This window comes from Sinohyriopsis cumingii, chromosome 2, assembly GCF_028554795.1.
Source record: "Sinohyriopsis cumingii isolate HCF-2022 chromosome 2, ASM2855479v2, whole genome shotgun sequence".
In the NCBI taxonomy this organism is placed as follows: domain Eukaryota; kingdom Metazoa; phylum Mollusca; class Bivalvia; order Unionida; family Unionidae; genus Sinohyriopsis; species Sinohyriopsis cumingii.
Window position 1 is genome coordinate 48,634,139 of NC_142962.1, and position 26,492 is coordinate 48,660,630.

The 26,492-nt window shown below is 34.9% G+C and overlaps 2 protein-coding genes across 2 annotated transcripts in view; one reads left to right on the plus strand and one right to left on the minus strand.

Annotated features, from left to right (window-relative positions):
- The first annotated feature begins 33 nt into the window (after positions 1-33).
- Positions 34-1,839, plus strand: LOC149804794 (ribonuclease P protein subunit p20-like). Its single transcript, XM_089944625.1, has one exon. It carries the CDS (start codon positions 97-99, stop codon positions 568-570), a length of 474 nt encoding a protein of 157 aa, XP_089800751.1. The 5' UTR covers positions 34-96; the 3' UTR covers positions 571-1,839.
- A 1,961-nt stretch (positions 1,840-3,800) lies between these two features.
- Positions 3,801-26,492, minus strand: part of LOC149804795 (EH domain-containing protein 3-like) — a 35,582-nt gene continuing 12,890 nt past the window's right edge. Inside the window, exon 2 of the mRNA XM_089944623.1 lies at positions 3,801-16,994. Within this exon, the coding sequence (XP_089800749.1) occupies positions 16,287-16,994 (708 nt within the window). The 3' untranslated portion in view covers positions 3,801-16,286. The remainder of the gene's footprint in view (positions 16,995-26,492) is intronic.

Genomic DNA, 26,492 nt, shown 5'->3' on the forward strand with positions numbered 1-26,492 from the left:
TACAACACACACCCATGCATTTATGAAACGTAAACTTCCTGTATCGTGTTTCCGGTTTCCTTTTGCGGTGTGGAAAAGATTCGTCGTTAGGCTGCAATGCAGCAAGTAAGTGATAAAAAGACAGACGAGAAAGAGAAGAGGAAACAACTGAAAGATTACCTTGATGAGGAGGAGTATGTCTTGAGAAAAAGACTTCCACGCAAGCTTCCAAAGCGAAACTGTGATGTCTACGTCACAAGAAAGACTGACTTTCAAATGCAGCTCGCGCGGTGTCAGAAATTGTTGGATAATGGGAACGACGTATACGTGCACGGACTTGGCGCTGCCATCAACCGAGCCATAAATCTAGCCCTTCAGCTTAAAGCACGAGGACTGGGGACAATAGAGGTCAGCACCCATACCTCCACAGTGGAACTGGTAGACGATCTAGAGCCACAGAAGGACGAGTTGGATTATGAGACTTTTACTAGGAACAATTCGGCTGTGCACATCCGGGTTTTCAGGCAGCAGAGTTTACGTGTGGACGACAGTGAGGACCAATCCAAGGAACAGAAGCCAGCGAAGACTTGAAAATAAATCAACTTTGTCACAACACATTATTTTCTTACTTTCAAATTTTCATCAAGGCTGGAGTGTTTAGTTCCAAAAAGACCCCCAACCCATTAAGTATTGTAAATTGTAGCTGAAGAATTTAATTGTTTCAGTATAGAAGATAAAACTCTAGCATGTAAGTTATATATTTGCATGAAGTATGATTTGTGTTAAGTTGATTAAATAAAATGTCATTTTAAGGAACCTTTTAATTTTAATCGGTGGTAATTCTCAATTCCCATCCATAAAACTCGCAAGGAACCTCATGACAATGCAGTCTATATGTCGCATTATATTGCACTGTGTTTTCAGCATTCTTGATTGCAAGTTTCTTAAAAATTGCCATATATTTTCAGATTCATGGTTTTGCGGTTTTTAACAGTTGCTGTCTAAGAATTCTTCCATGAAAAAAGTCACTGAACTGATAGGAGACTCAATAAGATACAGTAATTTGAAAAATTGTGTGTATAGTTGTGTCACCAGTATAAAACTTCATCCATTTGTTAATGCTCATTTATTGTGGAATATTTAGTGCTATAGTAAAATAATCTGGAACATATAATAATATCACACCTCTATCAGTTCTCAGTGGCTTTACCTTCCCATTCTTTAATTTTGTGTGCAGACAGAAGGAATATATGAGGATATTATTTGTTTAAAATTTTTATAATTTATTAAGTTCATTCCATTTCAGATCAGTAACATTGCAGAGACACTGGAAGAACAAACAAAAATGACCATATTCCATTCACTTTTTTCCATTTCAATTAAATAATTCAAGATACTACATTTACTTTCATCTTAAAATTTATCAAACATCTCTACTGCAGGTTTGTGATCAGAACATTAAGTTGTTGACCTTCACCATTCTCATCAATTTTGTTACAGTTTCTTGTTTTAAATGTCCATGACTGTTTGCCTTGATATAATTATGAAACATGTACTGCATTGTGCTTGGTCCAAAATATGTAAAGGTGCCATCAGAAACATACATGCGGTATATTACTCAAAAGCAAAATAATATACTGCATGTACATGATATTACAAAAGCTGCTTTTATGGCAATGTTTGATGATCGCTTTAATAGTTTGTTTTCTTCTGACAAACATGACAAGTCCCAAAATCTTGGCACTATTTTTCTGTATATGATTTACAAATAAATGCAAGTGTTTCAAGCAACAGATTTAAAATACAATTGATTAAATGTGTGCTGAATGATGCTTATCAAAGTAAAGTGTCGAAAGCATGTGCACATGTAATTATTTTTTGATCAAAATAATCATTAGGCACAGACAGTCGATTAAAAGTTATCTTAATCTTCTTGTGTAAGAAATGGCATATGCAGCTTCATCTAATTCCTTTACACTCACTTTACTTGTTTTCATTCATACTCACTTTGTAGAAACAGATGAAAGAATATACATGTTCACCTCCCCCACCAAAAACTTGCTTATCAAGGACTTGGCTGTTGGAAATTTCATGCAGCAAAAATGTGAAGTACACTGATTTGTATACAGAATTTGCTGTCCCAGAGAACCATGCAGATTGTTTTATTTTACTGAAAATAAGTAAAGTTAAATCATGGTGGGCAAAATTGGTTCCTATTTTTAGTTATTGACCCAAAAGGGCAGGGATTGAAACAGGTTTTTTGTTTATGGTTCTGAACATGTGCAATAGTAACATCAGTCATCACAAATAACTAGAGTTAAATAGTTAATCCATTTTGCAGTGCAACAATTAACTTTGGATTGGCATCTGAGGAAAAGAAGAAAAAGAATTTATATGATTTGGTAGAGTATCTGTATCCGACTAGATCACCCACTACATCTGAAACTTTAAATGATTGTAGCTCTAATGAGAAAGACATCTGGTAGCAAGCCAATTAACATAATTTTGGGGTATATTTATATAGAAATCGACATACCACAAGGCAGAAAAAAAGCAGCATGTGTATAGGAGGAAATTTGTAATGGCTGCTGCTGAACACAGGTAACTTAAAATTATTGATGAAATTTACAAAACGTTTGATATTATTGGGTACATATGTTAATCTGACAAAATTTATGTTGCTGTTTTCAGGGATGGTTCATTTGAGGTTATTGACACAGAGTCTTCTATGAAAGATATTTTATTGGGTGCTACAAATGAAATTTGCAATCAGAGCCCTGAAATAGGCAAACTGAATTACTTGACAAGGGCTGATTTACAACTTTGTGTTACTAAGTGGACACTTGTTCATCTAAGCTTAACTTTGTCAAAATTTCAGAAGCTTCCATAATGTTTATGTATAATGGATTTGATACTCCAATGGTGGTATGTGAGTTTATACAATACTTGGTGATGGATTATTTGAGCTTATTTGGGTTGATATGAATTTAAAACATTCTAGATGAGTTTATGCATTTATTTGTTAACCCGCTGGTTTATTGACAAAACCATTGTGTAGTATTTAAGATCAAGATCAATGACAATCTATAAAGTGTTTATGCCAAATGAAACCCACCCACCCTCCTCCAGATTTTATATATCTATCTATGTGTGTGTGTGTGTCATGGCATTAGGACGCAATAAATGCAAAGGTGTATGCCTTGGAAAATATGGACTCTTCAGCAGAACATGCCACTATGAATACTGTAATAAATATAGTAGTGTAATGTAATGGCCCAGGTGCCCGACCGTGCCTTAAACATGACATGGGAGTCAAATTAAGTCATCATCTCTGCCACCATTATAGATATGATCAAGAGTATTACAAGGTGTGTAAAACACAAACACCTGTCATTGAACATAATGATAACAATATTTTCAAGATGGTGGCCATTTTGGTTCTATTTGGGGTCAAAGAGACAAAAGAACTGAAATTCCATGTATTTTTTGTAAGATTTTCATAATGGCTGCCATAATGGCCATCTTAGTTGTCCATGGGGCATGATTTTTCAGTTCGGATCAAATAGACCTCAGGATGAAATGGAGTGCCAAGTTGCATGTTTTCCACCAAGTAGCTAAATAAGAATAGCATTAACACAACAGGTAATGGACACCAGGCAACAGATGCAGGATCACTGCAAAAGCTCTTGGGATTTTTGACTGGCAGAGTTGAAAATCAACCAAAATTTAAGTATAAATGTCTAGACAAACACAAAAGATGTCATGATAAATCCTGCCTTTGGTGACAATAAACAGGTACATCACAAACAAGCAACACAAGGTTATAGTTTAGTTTTTAATTAAAAACACTGCTGGCATGCATCTAGCTTACTTGACAAGTATGTACCACTAAGCCGTTGCCATTTACAACCAGAGGGAAGTATTTGTGAACTGTGCCATATTATAAATACAGTATACAGTAATAAACATTTAACAAGCATGACATTTGTCACAAATTTAAAAATAAAAGAAAAACTTAAAGTTCGCTTACAAAAAAATCCACTTTAATAGTAGCAAACAAATACAATAGGCATGTTATGCTGGTTGAAAAACATTGCATTTTGTGTCTATGACAAATTAAAAAAAACTAGAGAGATACAATGATTTTATTAAAAAAATTAAAATTATTAATTTAACAGAAATTTGAAAAATGTCAGGCCAAAAATATTCTAAACTAGCATACTGCAATTTCATTGTGTTTTGTGGGGTACCATACTGTGACTTAACTGTATTTCCTAGGGTAACATATTGTGAATTCAGTGTTTCATGCAGTACCATTTTGTATAATCAGTGTTTCTTGTGGTACCATACTGTGAATTTAGTGTTTCATGGGGTACCATATTGTAAATTGGTGTTTCATGAAGTACCAGTTTTTGTAGATTTTATGGCTGCAGCAATCCATAAATGTAAAAATCCCAAGAATAACCACGATTTTGTGGATGCAATCAGATCCTTTCCCAATCTCAAAATATATTTACTGAGAAAAGTATAATTTATCTCAAAACCATGAAAACTGACAAACAAAATCAAATGAACTTGCACAATAGTAGATTGCAATTATTAAATAACATGCCCTTTTTTTTCCACCGAAAGAGAGAACTATGATTTATTAGCAACAGCTGCTAAATACCAGCACAAGAAATCATGACCATAGCCTAATGGGACCCACAAGTCAGATGAAGACATGGTTTAACCAGCATCTTTGGGACAGCATATAACATGTAAATCAAATGAATTGACTTTACATACAACATAATGAATGAGCTCAATATGTATGTTTACAACCAAAGTAAAAAATAATATACATATAATTTTTTTAAATTTCCTAGAAATTATGGAAAACATTACAGGTACTTCAGTTTAAATAAATAGTAAATATACAATCTGCATACTGAAGAAACACAAGCAACAAGGGTTAAGTTTATTTTTTAAAAATAAAGTGAAGGATTAAATGTATTTTTTTAAAAAGTGAAATAAATTATGAATAATTGCATTGCAACAGTCAGCCTAATAATGTATATCCAAAGCCATGTTCTCAATGACTGGCACAAAAGAAAATACAGACTTAGCAGAGTTCTAGCCCAAGAAAAAATCTTGAACTTTTACAATATCAAGAAAGAAAAATGAATACACAAATGATCTGGGATATCTACTCAGTTTACATGAATTGATACTGACTGATTCTTCATTACTTGCCAAGAGTAGAAAGTAATTTAAGAATAGACCCTTTCAAAGATCACTCATTTTTGCACAGAATAAGAAATTTGTTGATCAGAGAAATTAAGCATAAAAATCCTACATGTGATTTATCCCATAAATTTATTTCATTTTATGACCTGCTTTTGTTAGTTACTGTATATCAACAGGAAATGTACTGACTTCCTACTAGCATTGTTTTATAATAATAAATTCCTCACTTACAGTGTGACTTCTTCCTGGTTTCAGTTTCTTTATTATATGACACTAGACTATGCTGCATTCAAAATTAGCAACAATTGCAATTTTAAAACTTTATATAGTCAATCATAAAATTGTCAAGCCTAGGACATGATTTTACATTACCTTAATTAAGGAGAAAATTTTAATTAAGCATTATTTTCTGAAAATTAAAGATTTAAAACTTAAAATGATAATATTATTGTAAAAAAGCAGAATAAAATTGTCAATTGTTATTAAAGAAGAGCCTGGATGTATGGCTGGGCAGCAGTTGAGATGTTACACAACATCCATGTAATTACAAGTTTAGTATCATTTAAACAGTCTCTTATTGTCTGCCATTTGAGGGTTATTGATCCATGATACTAAGAGAAGGTGCTTTGGTCAAACGTCATGAAAACAAAACACAAAGAACATTTTTCCTCACCTAAATATTGATCTATACTTTCTGTGATGATTCAAGCCAAAATTATATTGTAAGCATAAAAGAATATCATTCAACATCACAATGTATACCGATTTGGATGCAACAAGTGAGACTAAATCAGTTAATGAAACTGCTTAAGTAAAAAACGATATCCAGTCTTCATTATTACCTCGTCTCATCCCATCTATCAATAAGATCACTTTTCCTCATTCTGGAATTACAAGGAAAACTCCATTTTCTGCCAGACCCTGGTTTGGTGGAGTTCTCATTGATCCATACAAGGAAAACTCCATTTTCTACCAGACCCTGGTTTGGTACAGTTCTCATTGATCCATACAAGGAAAACTCCATTTTCTACCAGACCCTGGTTTGGTGGAGTTCTCACTGATCCATACAAGGAAAACTCCATTTTCTACCAGACCCTGGTTTGGTGGAGTTCTCACTGATCCATACAAGGAAAACTCCATTTTCTACCAGACCCTGGTTTGGTGGAGTTCATCCATCCATACAAGGCATCTGGTTAAATGAGATCAAACTAACTTTAAAAAACAGGATTGTACACAATACAAGGCTTCACCTGAAAGGTCTGATAGCAATGCAAATGTATTGCAAAATTATTGCACAACTTCATATGAATAATCTCACAGGTAAATAATTCTGAAAGCATGGATTTCAAATGAATCATTAACAGGAGTTCATTTGGAAATAGAACAACCTTTGCGAACTATCTAACACTGAATCAGCACAGAAAGATGTTACATTAAGTAGGTTACATCTAATTATGGCATTTACAAGCAAAAACATCAATTGTACTTGCACATAAAGTGAACACAGACATGCATGTATTGTAAGGTTTGTAGCTGACTAACTACAAGTAATATATAGATGGTCCCAAACCAACCAAGTAGTCCCAAACATACCAATTTGTCTCAGACCTGCCAATCAAGCATTTAAATGGTTTTAATATGACTGACTGACTGTTGTTAACAGTACATCAGTGGATGCAATGTTAAATTGTCCCAAGACAACTGGAATTCAGTACAGTATCTTGCTAAGAGACACACAAGAGCTGCAGACTTGGCCTATTCAGAGAATGATTTACACATGATGGCTGTGACGCAGCCAAGACAGGGAAGGACTGACACATGGCAGCTGCTGACTAAGCCTAGTCAGGGAAAGATTGACTCATGATAGCTGCTAGATCAGCCAGATCAGGGAAGGATTGGAACACATGACAGCTGCTGACTCATTCTTGTCCGGGAAAGATTGAAACATGACAGCTGCTGGCTCATCCTAGTCATTGTAGGATTAGAACACAACAGCTGCTGACTCACTTAGTCAGGGAAGGATTGACATATGACAGCTGCTGACTCATCCTTGTCAGGGAATGACTGGAACACAGCAGCTGCTGACTCATCCTTGACAGGCAGAGATGGACACATGACAGCTGCTGGCTCATCTTAGTCAGGGAAGGATTGACACATGACAACTGCTGACTCGTCCTTGTCAGGGAAGAATCTGAACACATGACAGCTGCTGACTTTGCAAAGTCAGGGAATGACCGACACATTATAGCTGCTGAATCAGCCTAGTCTGGGAAGGATTGGGACATACAACAGCTGCTGACTCAGCCTAGTCAGGGAATAACACACCCTTAAAGGTCACAACTCCATCACACTAGCTACTGAGATTGAAAATCTCTGAAATATGTGTCCCACATGAGTTCTGTTTTCAAAAGCGAGTAAAGCAACATATTCATTGCTTCTCTTTTGGAATTTTGGGAGTTTCCGAATCCTTCACAGAAGTGCAAGAGACTGGAGACTGGTTGAAAATAAGGGACACTTTTTCAGCAAATGCTAGAGATATAACGGGTATGAAATGGCTGTCACGAGAAGTAGTACAGTGAAACATGTTTTTAAAAAGTATATTTAATGTATCAGCATATACAGATTAAACAGTACATGCTGTCTGATGACTGGGGGCCCCGAGTGGTCTAAAGCGCTCTCCGTTACGGATCACTGCCATCTCACCTCTGCCTGCGTGGGTTCGAGTCTCGGATTCAGCCAATGTCGGTATGTGAGAAAGCTTGCCAGTAGCTTCTCATGGGTCGGTGGTTCTTTCCGGGTTTTCCCGGGTTCTTCCTCCACCATTAATACTGGCCGCCATGTATAGCCTATCGTGTGCTGAAAAATGGCGTTAAACACTACAACAACAACAACTGTCTGATGACTTACACAATATATAACACATTTCCACTTATAATGATTCCGTTACATTTTCATAGTTTTTACACTTTGTTATTATTCTGCAAAAAGCTAGACTTTGTTCTGTAGATGGCATAAAGAAAATTACAGTCAACAAAACAAAAAGAATGTATAGAGATTGATGAGACATCTGCGTTCTTTTCTTTCTTGTAACTTTTTTAATGGACATGTTCTGAAATCATCACAAATATCCTTAAAACCTCGAACATACCAAATTTGGTAATAAATATTTTCTTAAATGTTTTAGTTAACATGTTCAAAAGTACAGAACAAAAATCTTTGTAACAATGGCATTGGACCTTGAATCTGTTATCATGGAAAGAAAATCAATGAACTTGTCTCAGAAACATTCAAAATACATACAAACATGCTAATTCATACAAATAAAATTTGTTGAAGAAGAACAAGTTCTTGAACTGGCATCATTCAAGCTTTTTTTCAGACAAATCCACAAACCTGACCTGATAAAAACATGTTTCATGACTTTCCTCTAAGTAATTTAGGTTGGGTAGCAGTAAGAAAGAACTGCTACTGGACAATGGGCAGAAGGTGCAGGCCTATCACAAACTTTCCTTATCTACAACAAGTACGGCTAAATAATTTCCCCCCCTTCTCTACTTTGTCTTCAAGTAAGCTTGTTGGTCTAATCGCACTAGAACTGATTTTAACAAACACCCTTATACACTGTTGGAAACTGAACTGTCTTATTTTTGTTTACATTTGTATGACTGCTTATTTCAGTAATTACAAAAAATAATGCAAATTCAGTTCTAACTGTTTATGAATATAACTTAAAGATGCACAGCATTAACAAAAATTAAACAACTCCCAACAACAAGCCCCACACATTAAAAGAAAATGACGAAATCACACGGGTTGTAACAGAAACTTCATATTATTTGAGCGATATATTTCAGTATGAAAGAAGGCAGCGTGCTGTTTGATGTTTGCCAAGATTTATTATACCTGTGTGGTACAGCAGGAAACTTAATAGCATAAATCAACTACATCTGAATAAAACAGGTAAAGAAGAACATACATTGGTCTGATCATCATTAATTCCCAAATGAACTTGGACCTTATCACAGCTCATCAATGTACACAAAGCAGAGATGACCTTAACGATATGAGTGGTCATAAAGTTCTCACTAAGCAATGGTGTATGTGTTGCACAATGAAGTTACATAAAATTAATACCTATAAATCTATCTTAATTGTGCTGGTGTATTAAGATCAAAATAAAAGAATGAAAAGACTTAAAGATAACTAATTATATTATGTAAAGATACACTTGGTATGACTGAGGAGGAACCATATGCATTCTTTGGACTTAAGAATGAATTACCGGTACTTCACAAAGTACATGCTTTTCATATATATGATTGGATAAAAGCCAATACATTCTTATTTGAGCTTAAAAATTAACTACATTACAAGATACTAGATACACATGGATGATAAATGTACAATATCCAATGCATTCTCATAGTGAACATAAGAATTAACTACAAGATACTAGATACACATATATGATAATTATAACATAACCAATGCATTCTCATGGCAAACTTAAGAATTAACTACAAGATACTAGATACACATGCCCCCGACCCATTCATCGACCTATGACGGGGTTAATAAAAAAAAAAAAAAAAAAAAAGAATTAACTATCAAGCAAAATACTAGAGACCCTTGGAATAAGTTATGCCAAGTAAAACAATGTATTATCAAAAGCATTTACCATGCATATTCAACTGTGCAATAATTTAACACATTACATGTATATATTTGCAATATATAGTTAATAGTAATAAGTGTAACACATTACATATATATATATATATATATACATATCTGCAATATGTATTCAACAGTGGTATGATGATTAAAGAAAATAGACAATTGTTGGAAAAGTCAAAAGTCAGAAGACCAAGCATTAATTAAAAAGTTTTAAAAATATTTCTTGTTTATATTATTTTTCTTGGACACCTTAAATTTAAATGATTTTACTGCAGCTCAAACTCAGAATGTTCAATAGATCAATAATAGATCAATAATAGATCATTTCAGACATGTACCATTTTTGGTCATTGATAACCAGTACCAGACATCTAACATTTTTCAAAGATAACCTGGTGACAGTGATATTTCAGTAATTAAAGGAGAGAGAGAAATTTGTCCAAGTTTACACTTTTCTACGACAATCAAACAAAATATCTCCAAATGATTCAAATCAGTTGTTAATTGTTTCTTATGAAATGATCATCAATCTGTACATTTAAACTACTGACCAACAATAATAGTTAGATCTGTGAATAAACTCAAGTGATGCTGTTTGGTAATAAATGTTCATCCTTAAATGTAACATACACGTAATATTTTGAAACCATTCAAATAAGGATGAAGAACTTCTGATCAAGAAGGAAAAACAGAAAAAGAGTATGCTTAGCATGTGCCACAAAATGAGTACACGCTAGGTTTGTGCCACCAAAGTATTTGGTTTGTGCTGCTTTGTTTGATCAAGAAGGAAAATCACAAAAAAGGTGTGTGCTTGGTTTGTGCCATAAAAGGGTACATGATTGGGATGTGCCATAAAAATGCTGTTTTAAATTATAAACCATGTTTAGAATTACAAGTCTATTTTCAGAAGAAACGTTTTAAAGGTTAAAATAATCCTGAATTTTATAATAGTTGCTCCTCTGAAATCAAACAAGATTTTGAAAATGTTTTAATCAGTTTGTCAAAATACTTTTTCTATTGTATGGTATTTACAGGTGTGAACTTCCAAAGCTTTCCAATTTTATATATATATATATATATATATATATATATATTAATTAGTTGAAGTATGTAGTTTTTTATATGTAGTGTATTATTAAAAATATTTCATGAATTTCAGTTCAAATGATGTTTAACAGTGTCAACTGATTACTGTACACATTATGGTTCTAGTAAGTGAAAAATAAAATGTCACATGCTGGGCAAATAGTGTTTATCAACACCAACTAATAATGGCAAATAAAACTAGTTACTGAACAACAAAAGCATGGCATGCACAGCAAATACTGTTTCTCCAAACACAACTAATTATTAACATGATACAATTAAGACAAAAAAGGTATAGTCAATAAATCTATACACATACACCATGTTCTGAAACCACATATAGAATTCTTAACACAATCAATTAAGCACAGAATCTAGTCTGACATTTTATCCAACTGGCCTGCAAACACTTGACAGGTCACCTACAAACTTCAAAGGATTTCACAAGATGAAAAGTATTTCGTACGGCTGGCTAATTCGGTGAAAAAAACTGAATTTTTAGTTATTTCATAAAATACTTCAAATGGTGCTTTTCAATCCCCATAAATCTGAAATTCAATGTTCCAACAGATTTAGGACTACTGTGTCATAAATACTGACTTAGTGAGGATAAACATACATTTTCATTTGCCATATGATGCAATTGAAGACCATCTCTTCCTTTTAGCTGGTTTAGTACTGAAACAATCTCTGACATTTCTGCGCAATAATATGATTTTTAAAGTAGTCATTGTGGCAGCCAGCATCAGCACCATTTGTATTTAGGACCAACAAGACGTTAAAAAATTCTTTGGGTGAAAGCTCATGTAAATACAAGATGGCTCCCTTGATGGCCATATTTGACATCTGTTTATGAGTTTCATTCAGGACCAACTAAGCATCTCGTCTTTCTTTTGGTGAAAGGCCAATGTCAGTATGACCATCCATCTAGAATGAGTAGCAGTAACAAGGATTTAAAAACAGCAGCCACACTGGATGTCTGATTGACACCATTTTCATTCAGATCTACCGGTAACTAGATAATCACAAGTCTTTTTGTGAAAATCCCATTACAACAGGACTATCAACCTTGGAATAACTATAACAAAGGTTTCAAGATGGTTACTACGGGAACAGATTGGGGGTCAAATCTGCACCATTTTCACTTAGAAGCAAGAAGATTTCAAAATAAGTCTCCTGGAGGAAACCCTATGTCAATATAACTTTCCATTCAGAAGGAGAAGCTATAAGATTTTCAAGATGGCTACTGGGATGGTCATATTGGATATCAGATCAGCATCATTTTCAGGACCATCTAGACATTATCATTTGCTGTTTTCAATTGAAAACCCTATGTTGACATGACTTCCCAGTCAGGAGGAGGATCAATAACAAGATTTTCAAGATGGCTGCTACTACGGTCATACTGGATGTCATATTGGTACCATTTTCATTAACAACCAATTAGACATCATAATATGCCTTTAAAAGAAAATGCCATGTTCATATAACCATCTATCCAAGAGTGGCAATAACAAGGTTTTCAAGCTCGCCTCATTGGATGTCTGTGGAGAAATATTTTCATTTCAACCCAACTAAGACATCGTAAAAAAAAATCTTCTGGGGAAAATCCATGTCAGTATGACTTTCTGGTCAGAAGTAGTAGTGATATTAAGATTTTCAAGATGGCCACTGTGGTTGACATAATAATGTATGATCAGTACCATTTTCATTACAGATCAGCTAGACCATGGCAGGAATGTGTGTGTAAAGTTTCATGGCAATCCCACAAATAGTTTAGAAATATTGATAACAAACTTGTGCTAACGGATGCATGGACACTGGACAACAGTCCACCTTTTGCCTATGCCCAAAAGTGTTTAAATCAGGAGTCCCTTAAAAGGAATGATGCTCTACTGTCCAAAAAGATATTCCAGGAAAACATGACAAGACCACTCTTCTTTTTAACTGCTGCAATGGAAACCACCTCTGATATTCTTTAGCAATTAGATTTTTACATTAGATGCTGTGGTAGCCATAACAGACACCAGACTGGCTCTGCTTTCACCAGACACAATTAAAAGACTTTTGTTGAACTCCCATGTCAATATGACCATCCATTCAGGGGAATTTAAGACAAGATTTTCAATACGTTCAACATAGCAGCCATACTTGATTCTGCATTGCACCATTTTCACTTAGGACTAACTAGGTTATCATCAAAACTCTTTTGGTGAAAACCCCTATGTCAATATATCCATTATTTCTAAAGAAGTAGTAGTGACAAGATCATCAAGATGGCCACACTGGATATCATTTAGATTAGCATCATTTTCATTCAAGACCAACTAGACACCATAAGAAGTCTTCTGGTCAAAAACCCATGTTGAAAAATCTTTCCATTCTGGACCAGAATTTTTTCAAGATGGCTACCATATCTGAGGTCAGATCAACACCAATTTCCTTTAAACCAACAAGGAAAATCTCATCTTGAAATGACTTTCCATTTAGGAACAGCAATAACAAGATTTTCAAGATGGATGCCATGGTGGCCATATTTGAGTTCAGATTGACACTAATTACATTCAGAACAAACTAGCTATCATAATTATTCTTCTGCTGAAAACCTGATGTCAGTACAACTTTCCAATTAGAAGGAGTAGCAATGGAAAAGATTTTTAAGATGACTGCCATGGTGGCCATACTGAATGTCACATTACTACCATTTTCATTAGTTCCAACAAGACATGCTATGAAGTCTTCTGGTAAAAACACAATGATATTCTGCTTAAGAAAAGCAGCAGTAGCAATATTTAAAGATGACTGCTGCATTAGCCATGTTAGATGCCAGATCAGCAATGTTTCCATTTAGGACAAATTAGGTATCATAAGAAGTCACCAGCAAGATAAAAATATAAAATTCAGTCATGTTAATGAAATTAAACAAGAATCCCTTGAAGAGACTGATGCTCTACTGGGAAAAATTAATTTCAAGGAATTCAAAATAAGACCATTTCTTCCTATTAACTGTTGATATCTTGGATATTCTTCACCATCATGCTTGACACTTTTGGAAAACTCACCTCAGGTTAGTATATAAAGTTGATTGTCACAGGTGATTAAAATGTGAGATCAGAAATAAACAACTGCACTTGCACAGAGTATATAATAGACTGACAACAGCTAGGGTGATGTTGTGAAGAGAATTCTTTGAGGGAGAACCCATTAGACTAATCTGAATAGGTCAAATACACAAGAATACAACCCAATTCATCTCAAACTCATAAAAAATGCATGCTGAAGAAACAAAAGTTATTGCTCTTCACTGTCTTTTTAAGCCATCTTTATTAAAGAATTTTGACCAGTTCGTGATGAAGAGCAACATTTCTCTTAAGTCAGAATCTACTCCATATAATATTTTGGTTGGTGGGAAGTGTGATAAATTTTTTATGGCAAAATGTTCCATCACAGCTAGGATTCAGGGAAGGCCCAGCCACAGACAATGTGAGGAAAGTGCAGAAAAGCATAATTTTAGAACTCCTGGTTGATGCAGTTTGGCTTTGTGCAGTGCAGCAGCAGTGGATAGTACTTTATTCTCTGCACACACTGTTAAATCCTAACATTTACCATTATGGAGCTTACAACATCAGTTTGCACAGCAACACCACCCAGCATTGGGATAATGCACAAATACAGAGTTCAATCCCAAAAGTACCTAACATGCTTCAACATTCTACACAGTGTGGCCACTGCATGCTGGACACCGAATCATAGCAATGCAGATGCAGAAAGATCATTTTCTGTGTTAAGAAAAATTCAATATTATTTTGGGGGAAAGTTTGAACAGCACCATCCAGTCTCTGATGACTGCAAAGATGAATTCTTAATGACACTTGCATTACCTTCAAACATCTCAGTGAACTACTGGCAGCAGCAGTGATTGCATCCAGTGAAGACTATATTCCACTGTCCAATAGATTCTGAGACTGAAACTGGGGTGATTGGTTTTTTTATTTATTGTCTATGTGTTTCTGATTATGCAAGTGTGTGTGTGTTTGTGTGGTGATGAAATCTGACAATGCTAATTAAATCTTAACAACTATTTTTGGTTGGAAAGTTTATTTAATGCTTCAGAATAAACTGATACACAATTTTGTTTATTCAAATTTCAATTTCAAGTATTTTTTGTAGGCCTGTTTGAGTAGGTAACATTTTCTTAATTGTATGACAACTCAGTTTTAGGAATGCATTAACTGTCCCCCACACTGGGACCTCAAAACACTTTTTAAGTCTGAAAAGCCCCCAACACTGTCTTGGTGGAGGTTGACATGGTGTTATTAGCCACCGTTCTTAATGTTTTAAATCAACAATAACTATAAATTTGGAGATATACATCATCTACCATACCCATAAATTTGGAGGTAGATGTAATGCAATTCATCAGACAATAATGCTGGAATTTGTGTATCAGACAAGCTTCAGTGACCTAAGTATACCTATTTCTATATGTAAAGGAACAATCAATATCCTAATACAACAATATTATCAGTATGTAAATGATAGTGCAAGATTAAAGGCATTCACAAGTTGCAGGTTTACCACTACGAATATAAGCAATAACAAGGAAACAAGACATTAACATTGTACTTCACAATGCCTGATTATTCATTAACTAAAAAGTGTCTTGCTGTTTTTGACAAGTCTCCCTACTGCCTTTGAGAAGTCTCAATACTGCCTTTTGCCTTTGACAAGTCTGTGATAAGTCCCACTACTGCCTTTGGCCAGTCTCACTACTGCCTTTGACCAGTTGCACTACTGCCTTCGACAAGTCTCACTCTGCCTTTGACAAGTCTTGCTACTGCCTTTGACAAGTCTCATACTGCCTTTGACCAGTCACACTATTGTCTTTGACAACCATCTTGCTACTTGCCTTTGAAACACTTTTGACTGGCATTAGACTTTAAACCTTTGTCAAGTATTTATCTTTAAGTAATCAAGTCATTCTCCCCTTTCTTTTTTGCCACAAAATCTGTACTTCATTACCAATGCAATTAACTAGTACATACAAGACAGTGAAAGAAGTCATTACATGAGATTGGTTTTTGACTGGCAGCCTTCCATACTTGGCAAGCAAGCACTTATTTGGTCCTATTTTTTAATGATGAGAATAGAAACAGATGTCTGTACATATTAGTGGTCATATATTCCATCACGTCATAACTGTCCAATCAAGTATAGTATAACAGGAATATATTACAAGTAACTTTCTTACATGTATGTGTGCCATTAAGTGTGAAATAATTAATAATTATAGTCTTAAATTCAAACTGTGCAGCTCAGTCTGATAATCCACTTTTCTTGGAGGGCGGAATAAGATGCTCTGGAAGCTCATTGGGCAAGTCATGTCCATCCAGTTTGATTTTAACCAGGTGATTTGCCAGTGCCCATTCATCCATGTCCAGCATTCCATCATGGTCCAGGTCTGCCAACTTCCAGATTTTGCCTAGAACAGAGTTTGGTAATTTTGACTTGACCATCTCTGACTTTGCAGCAGCACCACTAATTTTACCATTTATAGGGTTTAGTTTCTCAAACATTTCATCATATTTGTATTTCTCCTGTGTCACAATCCACTCATGTTCCCCTTTCCCTGCATCCACTCCTTCTCCCCGTCCTACACCGAATGGACTTTCATTATATGCCTCAAAAGCCCCGCCTTCCACATTGACATGGGAATGGTTTCTCTCTGCTTCGGCTTCTTCATGAGGAATCATGGACATCAGCCGAGCAATGTCCTGGGCCAACATTAAGTCTACTGTTTCAATCAGTTTGGGTCGCATACTATGGAATTTGGTAAAATCGTGATGCTGAAGCTGCTCCTGCATGCGCTTGAGGTTTGGAAAATCTCCTGGCGAGATCTGGTGCTCTTGTTCTAAGATTTTGTAGATCTCGTCCAGTCCTTTAATCAGTTCCTTCTTTTTGGATTCCTTGCCAAACATGGATGGCATGTCCTTCTTCAGGTGGCTTATGATGTATGCATGGACCTGCAGAAAGAAAGAAAAATAGTCACTGTCAGACAGAACGACCTGCCATGAGTTGAAAGACAGTAATTTTGCAATGACTTCCAACGAACTGGTTGAAATTGGTGGTATTTGATATGTGAACTGTGTTTCCACTTTCAGCAAAATAACCTGGACTACACAGAGTATTGGTATCTTTTGTTTGAAAGTAAAAGTGTCAATAGAAAGACTCTACCTTTCACTGGGTGTGATACAGTTAGGCAGTTTTGGAGAGAAAAAGTCATTGTTTGCTTTTTTTAAAATAAATTAGTAACAACTGCCATACTTGACAGGTGATGAATATCATGTAAGTTTTCCACCAGCTGTGGAAGCCACATTTTTGTATTGAGAGTCACCATTAACACAATCCTTGTACTGCATACAATATATCCAAAGGAATATTTCTACTATGCTTGATCAAAATTTGCACAGCTATTCTGGACAAGAAGTTAAAAATAGATTATCAATAAGGCTGCTACAGAAGCCATACTATTACTGTGAGTGCAGACCAATACAAAATTCATAATTTCTGGGAAAGAATGTCCTATACAGTGTTCTAAAACAAAAAAATTCTCAAAATTGGCTCAGCCATTTGGAGAAGCTGAAAATAAACTCAACTAAGCTAGGGCAGCCACCCCAAAACACAAATCTGATAAATATGCAATAAGAATGGTTCATATCAAGTTCAATCAGAATTGGCTCTGCTATTCATAGAAAAAAGTCAAATTTAGTTCTTCTCATGGTTGCTATGGCAAATTACTAGGCAAGCTACCACACACACAAATCTGATGGAGCATGTCCTAAGAAAATTTCCGAAGTTTAATCATAAACTGGCTTAGCTTTTATGGCAAAGAACTGAAAACAGTTTATCCATATGGTTGTTTCAGAAGCCCAACTGCGAGAATAACAGTTATCCCAACGACAATTCAAGTAAAATACATTTAAAGAAACATTCCTACCAAGTTTGACCAAAACAAGATCAGCAGTTCTGAAGCAAAGGTCAACAGTTAAATTTTCCACCTGATTCCTAAGGAAGCCACATTGGTGCATGGGAAGCCACATTGGTGCTTGGGAAGCCACTACAGAAACACCTCTGATAGTCAGCATGTCCTAACAATTATTAAAGTCTTATACAAAAATTATCACAGGAGTACTGAATACATTGAGAACAGATTTTCCAAATGGTTGCAATGAAAAATACAATGCTGATGTTTGGAAAGCTACCCTCTGCATACATTTGATAAAGATGTTCTAAAACAATATTTCCTATCAAGTCTGATCAAATATGACTCTAATAATCTTCGTAAGTCAATAAGAATATTGTCAACAACAAATTTTTAATACAGCTATCTCCAAGCTTAAAACTCCTCTATGTAGATAACTGAACATTTTGCAATGAATCCAAATTGTTTAATTTTCAATATGAGTGACCCCGACCTTTGGAACTTTGACCTTGAAATAAGAGGCTTCTTACTAACCTTAAGTATAAGCCATCCCAAAAGTCTGGGTTAGGTCTGTGATCCTGACCTTTGAACTCCAAAATAAACAGCCTTCTTCCTTACAGCAAGAGCAAGAACAAATAATCCATATTTGTGCAGAACTAATTGTATCATGTGGAAACCATTTTTTCTCTTTCATTCAGTGACCTTCACCTTTGTACCTCACAATCAAAAGGATTCTTCTTCACACCAAGTGCAAGCCAACCACAAAGTTTGTTAACCACAGATGATAGAGAGCTAGGTTACTGTCAAGAAATCATTGTTCTTTTTTCGGAATGACCTTGAAATTTGAGCCCAAAAGTGATACGTTTATTCCTTATCCTAAGTGCAAGCTATCTACAAAGTTTGTCAACCACAAATAAATGAAAAATCCAGTTATTTCGCTGAAAACAATGATCTACTTTCAGTGACCATGACCTTTTACAGTTTTAGGCCAAAATTGATAGGTTTAGTTGGTACACCAAGATCAAGCCGTCCACAGTCTGGTAACTATAACTTTAGTTATTTTGCAGAAACTATTCTTCTAATTTCAGTAACTGTGATCTTGATCATTTTTGACTCTGAAATCTACAAGATTGTTATTGTGTAATTATTGTTTAAAAAGTTTTTTTTCTTTAGTTCCAGTGACCTTGATTATTGAGTGTGTAGCCTGAAATCTATAGGGTCCTTCCTTACCTTAAGCGCAAGCCATCCACAGGGAATAGTTTTGGTGTTTATGGCATGTTATTAAGTGTTAAGGCAACAAAGCAGAGTGCCGGCCTGAAATACATGAACATAATAATATTTAAGTGGACTCTAACCATACTTCTCGTCAAAAAGACAACATCCTCGACATCAGTCTTAACAATAAACTATAAAAACAGTGATGAATTTTATGATATTTGTTCTTGATACTACATATATTCCTTAATTAGTATAGATATTCTTTAATTAGTCTACATTAGGTTGGATGCCATGGTTCTAGATACAACACACTCCATAATTAGTACAATCTACATGAAGATGTTTACTATGGATAATTAATAAGCCATAACAAACACAAAGGTAAATTCTGTGCTTTTTGTCAGGTTTCTGCCTCCTCATCAGCCATCGTCAGCTGGCTCAAACACATAGTTTTAAAGAATTTAAGATAATAACTATCTACATTTACAACACTAGCATTTCTGGTTTTACTGTCACACTGACAGTCTTTTACTTTTCTGTCATTTGATGTTTTACAGTGCAGCAACACACAAGTACCTGTAGGTTGCTTAGCGGAAAGGAAATTAGAGTCAAGTGCCCTGCCCAAGGACACACCAAAAAATGTGAACCACTGTCTTGATGGCAGGATTTTAACCTACAACCTTTCGGTCATGAATCCAATAAGCTAACCACTGAACCACTGCCGATCCTCCGTGTATTTTAATTTTGAGCCAGCTGGTTCGAAATAAAATAAGACTGGATTTATTACAAACCAAGAATTACTTGAATGTATAATGACAAGTAAAAAGAAAATACTGTTTGAAGATGCATGCAAAAAGCCATGGAAAAGAACAGGGACAAATTGAAAGAAACACATAAAAACATTCAGAGTTTATGTCCCAACTGGTTTCCATCCTGCCAGAATATTCTTTGTTACCACCAATTAACAGAGTACATATGGGCAGACAGAGGAAGCACAACAAATTTTTCTGGAAGATGATGGTCAACAAAATCTTTGAAAAAATACAGCACCTATCTCCAATGCCTAGAGACTGACATGAGTGCTATATGTACATCCAACAAATGATGCCCTTGGTGACAATTTAAAAACAGCATTTGACTTCACTTTTATATTTCTTAAATCAATGTGCATTAAAAATCATTTTAAGTAACCCACTGTGTCAGGTACAAAAATTGGACTTTAAAAATAGAATGCTTATGTGCTGATTCTTTTTAAAGAAAAATTATTTAAAGAAACATTAAGAAAGTGACTAAAATACAGTCCATATTGAAGCTGACCTTAAGGGAACAAGAGAAAGTGACAGTTTAATGCAATCTACAATGAAGTGGACCAAGTACTGAAAGGTACCTTATGAAAGTGTCTGTTAAATACAGACCACATTGAAGCTGACCTAATACTGAAGGGTCCTTGAGGAAGTGGCTGTTAAATATAGTCCACATTGAAGCTGACCTAATACTGAAGGGTCCTTGAGGAAGTGGCTGTTAAATACAGTCCACACTGAAGCTGAACTAATACTGAAGGATCCTTGAGGAAGTGGCTGTTAAATACAGTCCACACTGAAGCTGACCTAATACTGAAGGGTCCTTGAGGAAGTGGCTGTTAAACACAGTCCACATTGAAGCTGACCTAATAGTGAAGGGTCCTTGAGGAAGTGGCTGTTAAATACAGTCCACATTGAAGCTGACCTATTACTGAAGGGTCCTTGAGGAAGTGGCTGTTAAATACAGTCCACATTGAAGCTGACCTAATACTGAAGGGTCCTTGAGGAAGTGGCTGTTAAATACAGTCCACATTGAGGAATCACAACATCCTGCTATATTTGTAAGATAAACATATTGCCTTGCATGTATATGAGAAAAGAAATGTACAGAAAACTCTTATATTTCATATGCCAGAAATTTTTTCCCAAAAATGAAACCACAATCTATTCATACTACTTCTTTAATTTCTGCAAATGGGCTGACTGTAGAATTTCTACAAATGGGCTGACTGTAGAACTGATCAAGAAAAAAACAGTTTGATGCATTTGGCAATACTTGTTCTGTAAATAGCATAGGTGGTCTGAATAGCAGCTATCAACATTGAGGTATGATCACAAGATTTACCTCGAAGTTGAGAATGACAGTAGAGCTGACCTAGTATTGTAGCTCAGTAATGTAGGTCGATAGCCACAGTCCCAATATATTAACCTATCAACAAAGTTAGGTTAACATATGGTAACTTTGGCTAGCAAAGATATGAATCAAAATACTGAGGTGTTATAGGCTGCAATAATCAATTCACACTTCTATGATGTATGCTTCCATTGCAGCTAAAAATTTTGACATACAGTCAGATTACAAGAAGGTATATACAAGTTTATCTGGGTTAAACAGACATTAACAGGATATATGACACCACATAACCACTTTGTTTTTACTTACTGTAGTCTTTTACTAGAAAGTACCTTCATATAAAGAATTTTTGTTTTCAGAAGTATCAGGAAACCTGTACATACATATACATGTATGTATATTTCCTGTAAATATGGACTACAAGGGATCACTATCTGCACGTTGAACACCGAGTACCTTGTAAAAAGCATACTGAATTGAAACTGAATAAATATAGATCAACATTCATTTATTTCAAACAATCTAATACAGTATGAAATAGCTAATTACACATGTACATGCATTTCACCATATCAATAAAAGAAACAAAATAAGCATTAGTACTACCTGAAGACTCACCATGTCAAAACCCCAACCTCCAACTTCTAGCCCATGATGTTGAGATCATAACCAAAACTCTGTGTGTGTGGGGGGGGATGTGATCGAACCTGATACAAATGCATGATTGGTAACACAATAAAATTACTGGAGTCAAGTACCTTGCCCATGGATAAAAAAGTAGTCAACTCGAGCTTCATAAATGTTACTGCAATTGCACTTTTTAATACTCTTAAATGACCATAGCTTGGCAATACTCTTAGTTGACCACAGCTTGGCAATACTCTTAAATGACCATAGATTGGCAATACCCTTAACTGGCCATACCTTGGCAATACTCTTAGTTGACCATAAATTGGCAATACTCTTAACTGACCATAACTTGTCAATAATCTTAGTTGACCATAGGCTGGCAATACTCTTAACTGACCATATCTTGGCAATACTCTTAATTGACCATAGCTTGGCAATACTCGTAATTGACCATAGCTTGGCAATACTCTAAATTTGAGATTCATGGTTTTAAATAAAAACTGCCAAAACCTCAAAAAAAAAGTCATGAAAATTTTAGTATTCTGGTGCCTTTATATGGAATATTCAAAGGAAAATTAAATGTGCTAAACTGTAGAATCCTTTCATGAAATGATGACTGCCTGGATGAAAATTTGTGTGCGTCCTCATGTATATATATATGTGTGTGTCACTGCAGACATGCTTTAGAGACAAACTACATACTTAAGTATCATCTGACAAAATGTGGACAAAAAGGGAATAAAAGAAACTAGTTAATCAGCAATTAGATATTTAAAAAAATATCAATATAATAAAATCTTGTTTTTGTATAATAAAAAAAACCTGATTTAACCCAGCACAATAGTACTTGAAATACTAAGTATACAATGAAAACAGCATTGGCCAATTATCACCTTTTGAACTTTCCTGCTTCAGACCAAGTATCCTAGACACGGATTTGTTTACCTGACGGACTCATCTGGTTAATCACCTTTGTTCATCAAATACATCTGTTTCTGACCCCTAAACAAATTTTAGTGAGATGGGCCTGCTGGCAAATTCTACATGTACCTAGAATAGTACCTACATTGATCATTGTTTTGTCTAAATGTACAACATATACATATATACATGTAAATTGTGTCCTGAGACTAAAACCAAGTGATCTTGACAGATACAAGGCCAAAAGACTCTTCAAATTGTACAAAGGGCACACACATATTTTTTAAAATAACATTTCTACTAACAGCATCAGCCAAACAGGATGCAATACTAATTAATACTTCTGCAGAAAGTCTAGTTCTCAAGGTTGGTTGCTTTTTAATGGCACTGTCATCACATTATTAGTGATATAATGTAGAGGACAATGAGTGCTATTTGCTTTTTCCATGGACATAACAAGGCTGCTGGCCTGGATTGGCCTGGCTGAGTATCAAGCCCACAACCATATGAATAAATGACATGCTCTACCAATTTAGCTACCATGCTTTCCTTTTTGTTTGAGTGAGGAAATAAAACACTCAGTTACTGATGAAAAAAAAATCAACTCTCTGCTGAAACAAATTAACTGTAAAATAGCAGTTACACTGAAAAATCTGGATACACAGATTTTGCCTGAATAATCAAATCTTTGGATAACAACTTAATAGAGAACAACTGTATCCAGCAGACACTAATTAGTCCATTGAAGTGACATCTGGATTATCAATGCTTTACTAAATTGGAATAACTGAGTATTATAAATCTATGGTCTTAAATGAATAGAGAAGAGTGAAAACCAACAAGTATAGTAAAATTCAACAAATAATTTATTGCCCTTGAATACAAGTGAAAATTCAGAAACAAACTTACAGTATTGTGAATTAAATCCCAAATAGTTCAAAAAGTTCTATCACTAGTTCTAATGAATAAAGTTATAATTAAATTCCAGTGGTGTTCTAAATATGATCTAACACTGAATGTGCAGACATGCTTTTAATAGCCTATGATGTGGAGATGTGTCAACAGTCGTTGATAAAGCACAATAATAATATCCAAGATGTCCTTGTCTGAGTTCACTATAATTGCACGTTAATGTTGCTGTCCAAGAATATTACCGATATAGATACGTGCACTTTCTATTTCGAGTGAATAATTTCAACCAAATCATATACAGATCCCTAACATTAACAGAATCTGCCTATAAAAGATGTTAAAGCAAGAATGAATTTTTCAAGTAAACAACATTATACATAGAAGGAAAAAAACTAAGACAAAAACGAAGAGCAAGGCAGTTGGTCCAAAGTTCATTTCCAGAAAATTCTAAGTTGTAAACAGATAAAATCTTTTGCTAAAATTATAATAATGAATATGATACATAATGTACAAATGGCTCATCCATGGGGAATACCGATGTCCTTCACACAGACTAAGATAATCATCCTAATAATTAACCCACATTCATAGGGAAATATTAACTATGTATTATCTGTTTACCAAAATCTAAACAGCATCAATATAAAGTCCAACATACATATATAACTCCATTGCAGATAGAAGAAAATCCAACACACGTGTCTGCCCACCAGTGTAGTTAAAAAGAAACTAATACACAAAAGTAAAACAATAAACTCAAGATATTAATTTTTAAAAAAATTAAAAGACAGAGCTTTGTAATGGTTGCCATATTTGAAGGAAGTTTTGCATCATTTGTAAAATTTGAAAGGCCATCATCCCAGGATGCTTTTATGTCACATACAGTAAATTATTATTTTTATTTAGTCATGGTGGCCACATATGATGCTGGATCACCAGCAGTTGTATAACTTTGAAAGCCCTCAATCCTGGAATGATTGAAGTCAAATTGGGTCAAATTCTGTTTAGTAGATTTTGAGAAGTCATTTACCTGGCAAAGGCTAGTCTATTTTCAGTAACTGTGTCGATATTTAATAGCAGATCTGCATCATTTGAACAAATATTAAAAGTCATCATGCAGGATGCTCTCTGTCAAGTTTGGTCCAATTCTATTCAGCCAATTTTAAGTCGTTTAAAGTTTAGTCTACTCTTAGTAATGGCATCATTAATTTATATAAATCTGATAGGTCTTAATGCCAAGATTTTTTTTCTCAACATATGAACAAATTCTGTTGTTCAGTTTTTGAGACCAAGTCATTTAAAGGTTTTACTATTTTTAGCAATAGTGGCCATATTTGCCAGCAGATCTTCTTCAAAGGTCTTTAAGGCAGATGTTCTGTGCCAAGTTTGGGTGAAAATGATCTTGTAGATTTTAAGAAACTGGAGGGAAACAACATATTGATGCAGTGTTTCCTTTTACCTTCATCTGTACATCAGAGACCCCCAAATTTTAAACGAGACTCACATTTCTGGCACCAAAAGTATTTTTTTTACTCAATCTGACCTCCATTTTTGAAACCAAGGAATTTTTTCCTCTCAATCTTGCATCCCTAGGGTAAACACTGGGTGTTCAATTTTTATAAATGCTGATTATATCTGAAGGCATATAATCCTACATGTATTTTGAAAACGCTTTAAAGATCTTTATTCTAGAACATTTTCTGTAAGATATGATCAAATACTGTGACACAGTATGTGTCATTTCAAGTTTTTTTCCCCTATTTTTCCTTTTAGTGGTCATATTTGATGGCAGGCCTGCGCCATTTCCATAAATATGAAAGCGCTTCATGTCAGAATGCTCTCAAATTTTGGTCAATTTTTGTTCTGTTTTTGTGTGTTTTAAAATAACTTTAACACATTATTAACAATGCAGGGCTGAGGAGAAACTTTCCCAAGCACTCGTCCCAGGGACAAGTGAGTTACAAGAGTTACTCATCCCTGTCCTCATTATACTCAACACACTACACTTTTCCACCACACACTTTGTGTTTACTAAAGAACCACATGTAAGCTTGATACTTAATGGGTCAAAACCTTGAAAATACCATGGTCTAATGCACGGCTCCATAGATACACATATAATAAGACAAAATCTTAATAACTGGAAAAATTGCAGTTGCTCACACACCCCTTGATTTCTTAGCAGTATTCACATCTACAGTGAAATCCTTCAGTAAACAAGGTGTTTTAATTTTCCTTTTCAATGATCTACACTGTATAACGCATCTTTATGAGTAGTTTTCAGTCAAAGAACATCAAAAAGTTATGATTTTCGTCAGGTCAGACACTGCTATGCATGCCCCTAGTCACCAGTATTTTCAACACTGTGCAGCTTTATTGATACATTGTCAATGCAAAGATGCCAGCTATATTGATAACACTGTCATGCCAAAGTAAAGATGCCAGTAGATATGTATACAAGTATGTAATTACTTTTCACAAGAAAAATGTCTGTAACTTGCATCTGAAAAAAGAATTTCAGTCTTTTCAACCAACTTTCATACTAAATGATCCCCTCTGGTAAAATCTCCCTTCTACACAGCTAAAAATGGACACCATAAAAAGGAAGATTGCTGATTGGTCAGAAGAACATTTCTAGGTCATTACTCCAACCTCATTTCAACTAATCATGAGCTACTATCTTGAAATTACTCCATTCATCTGT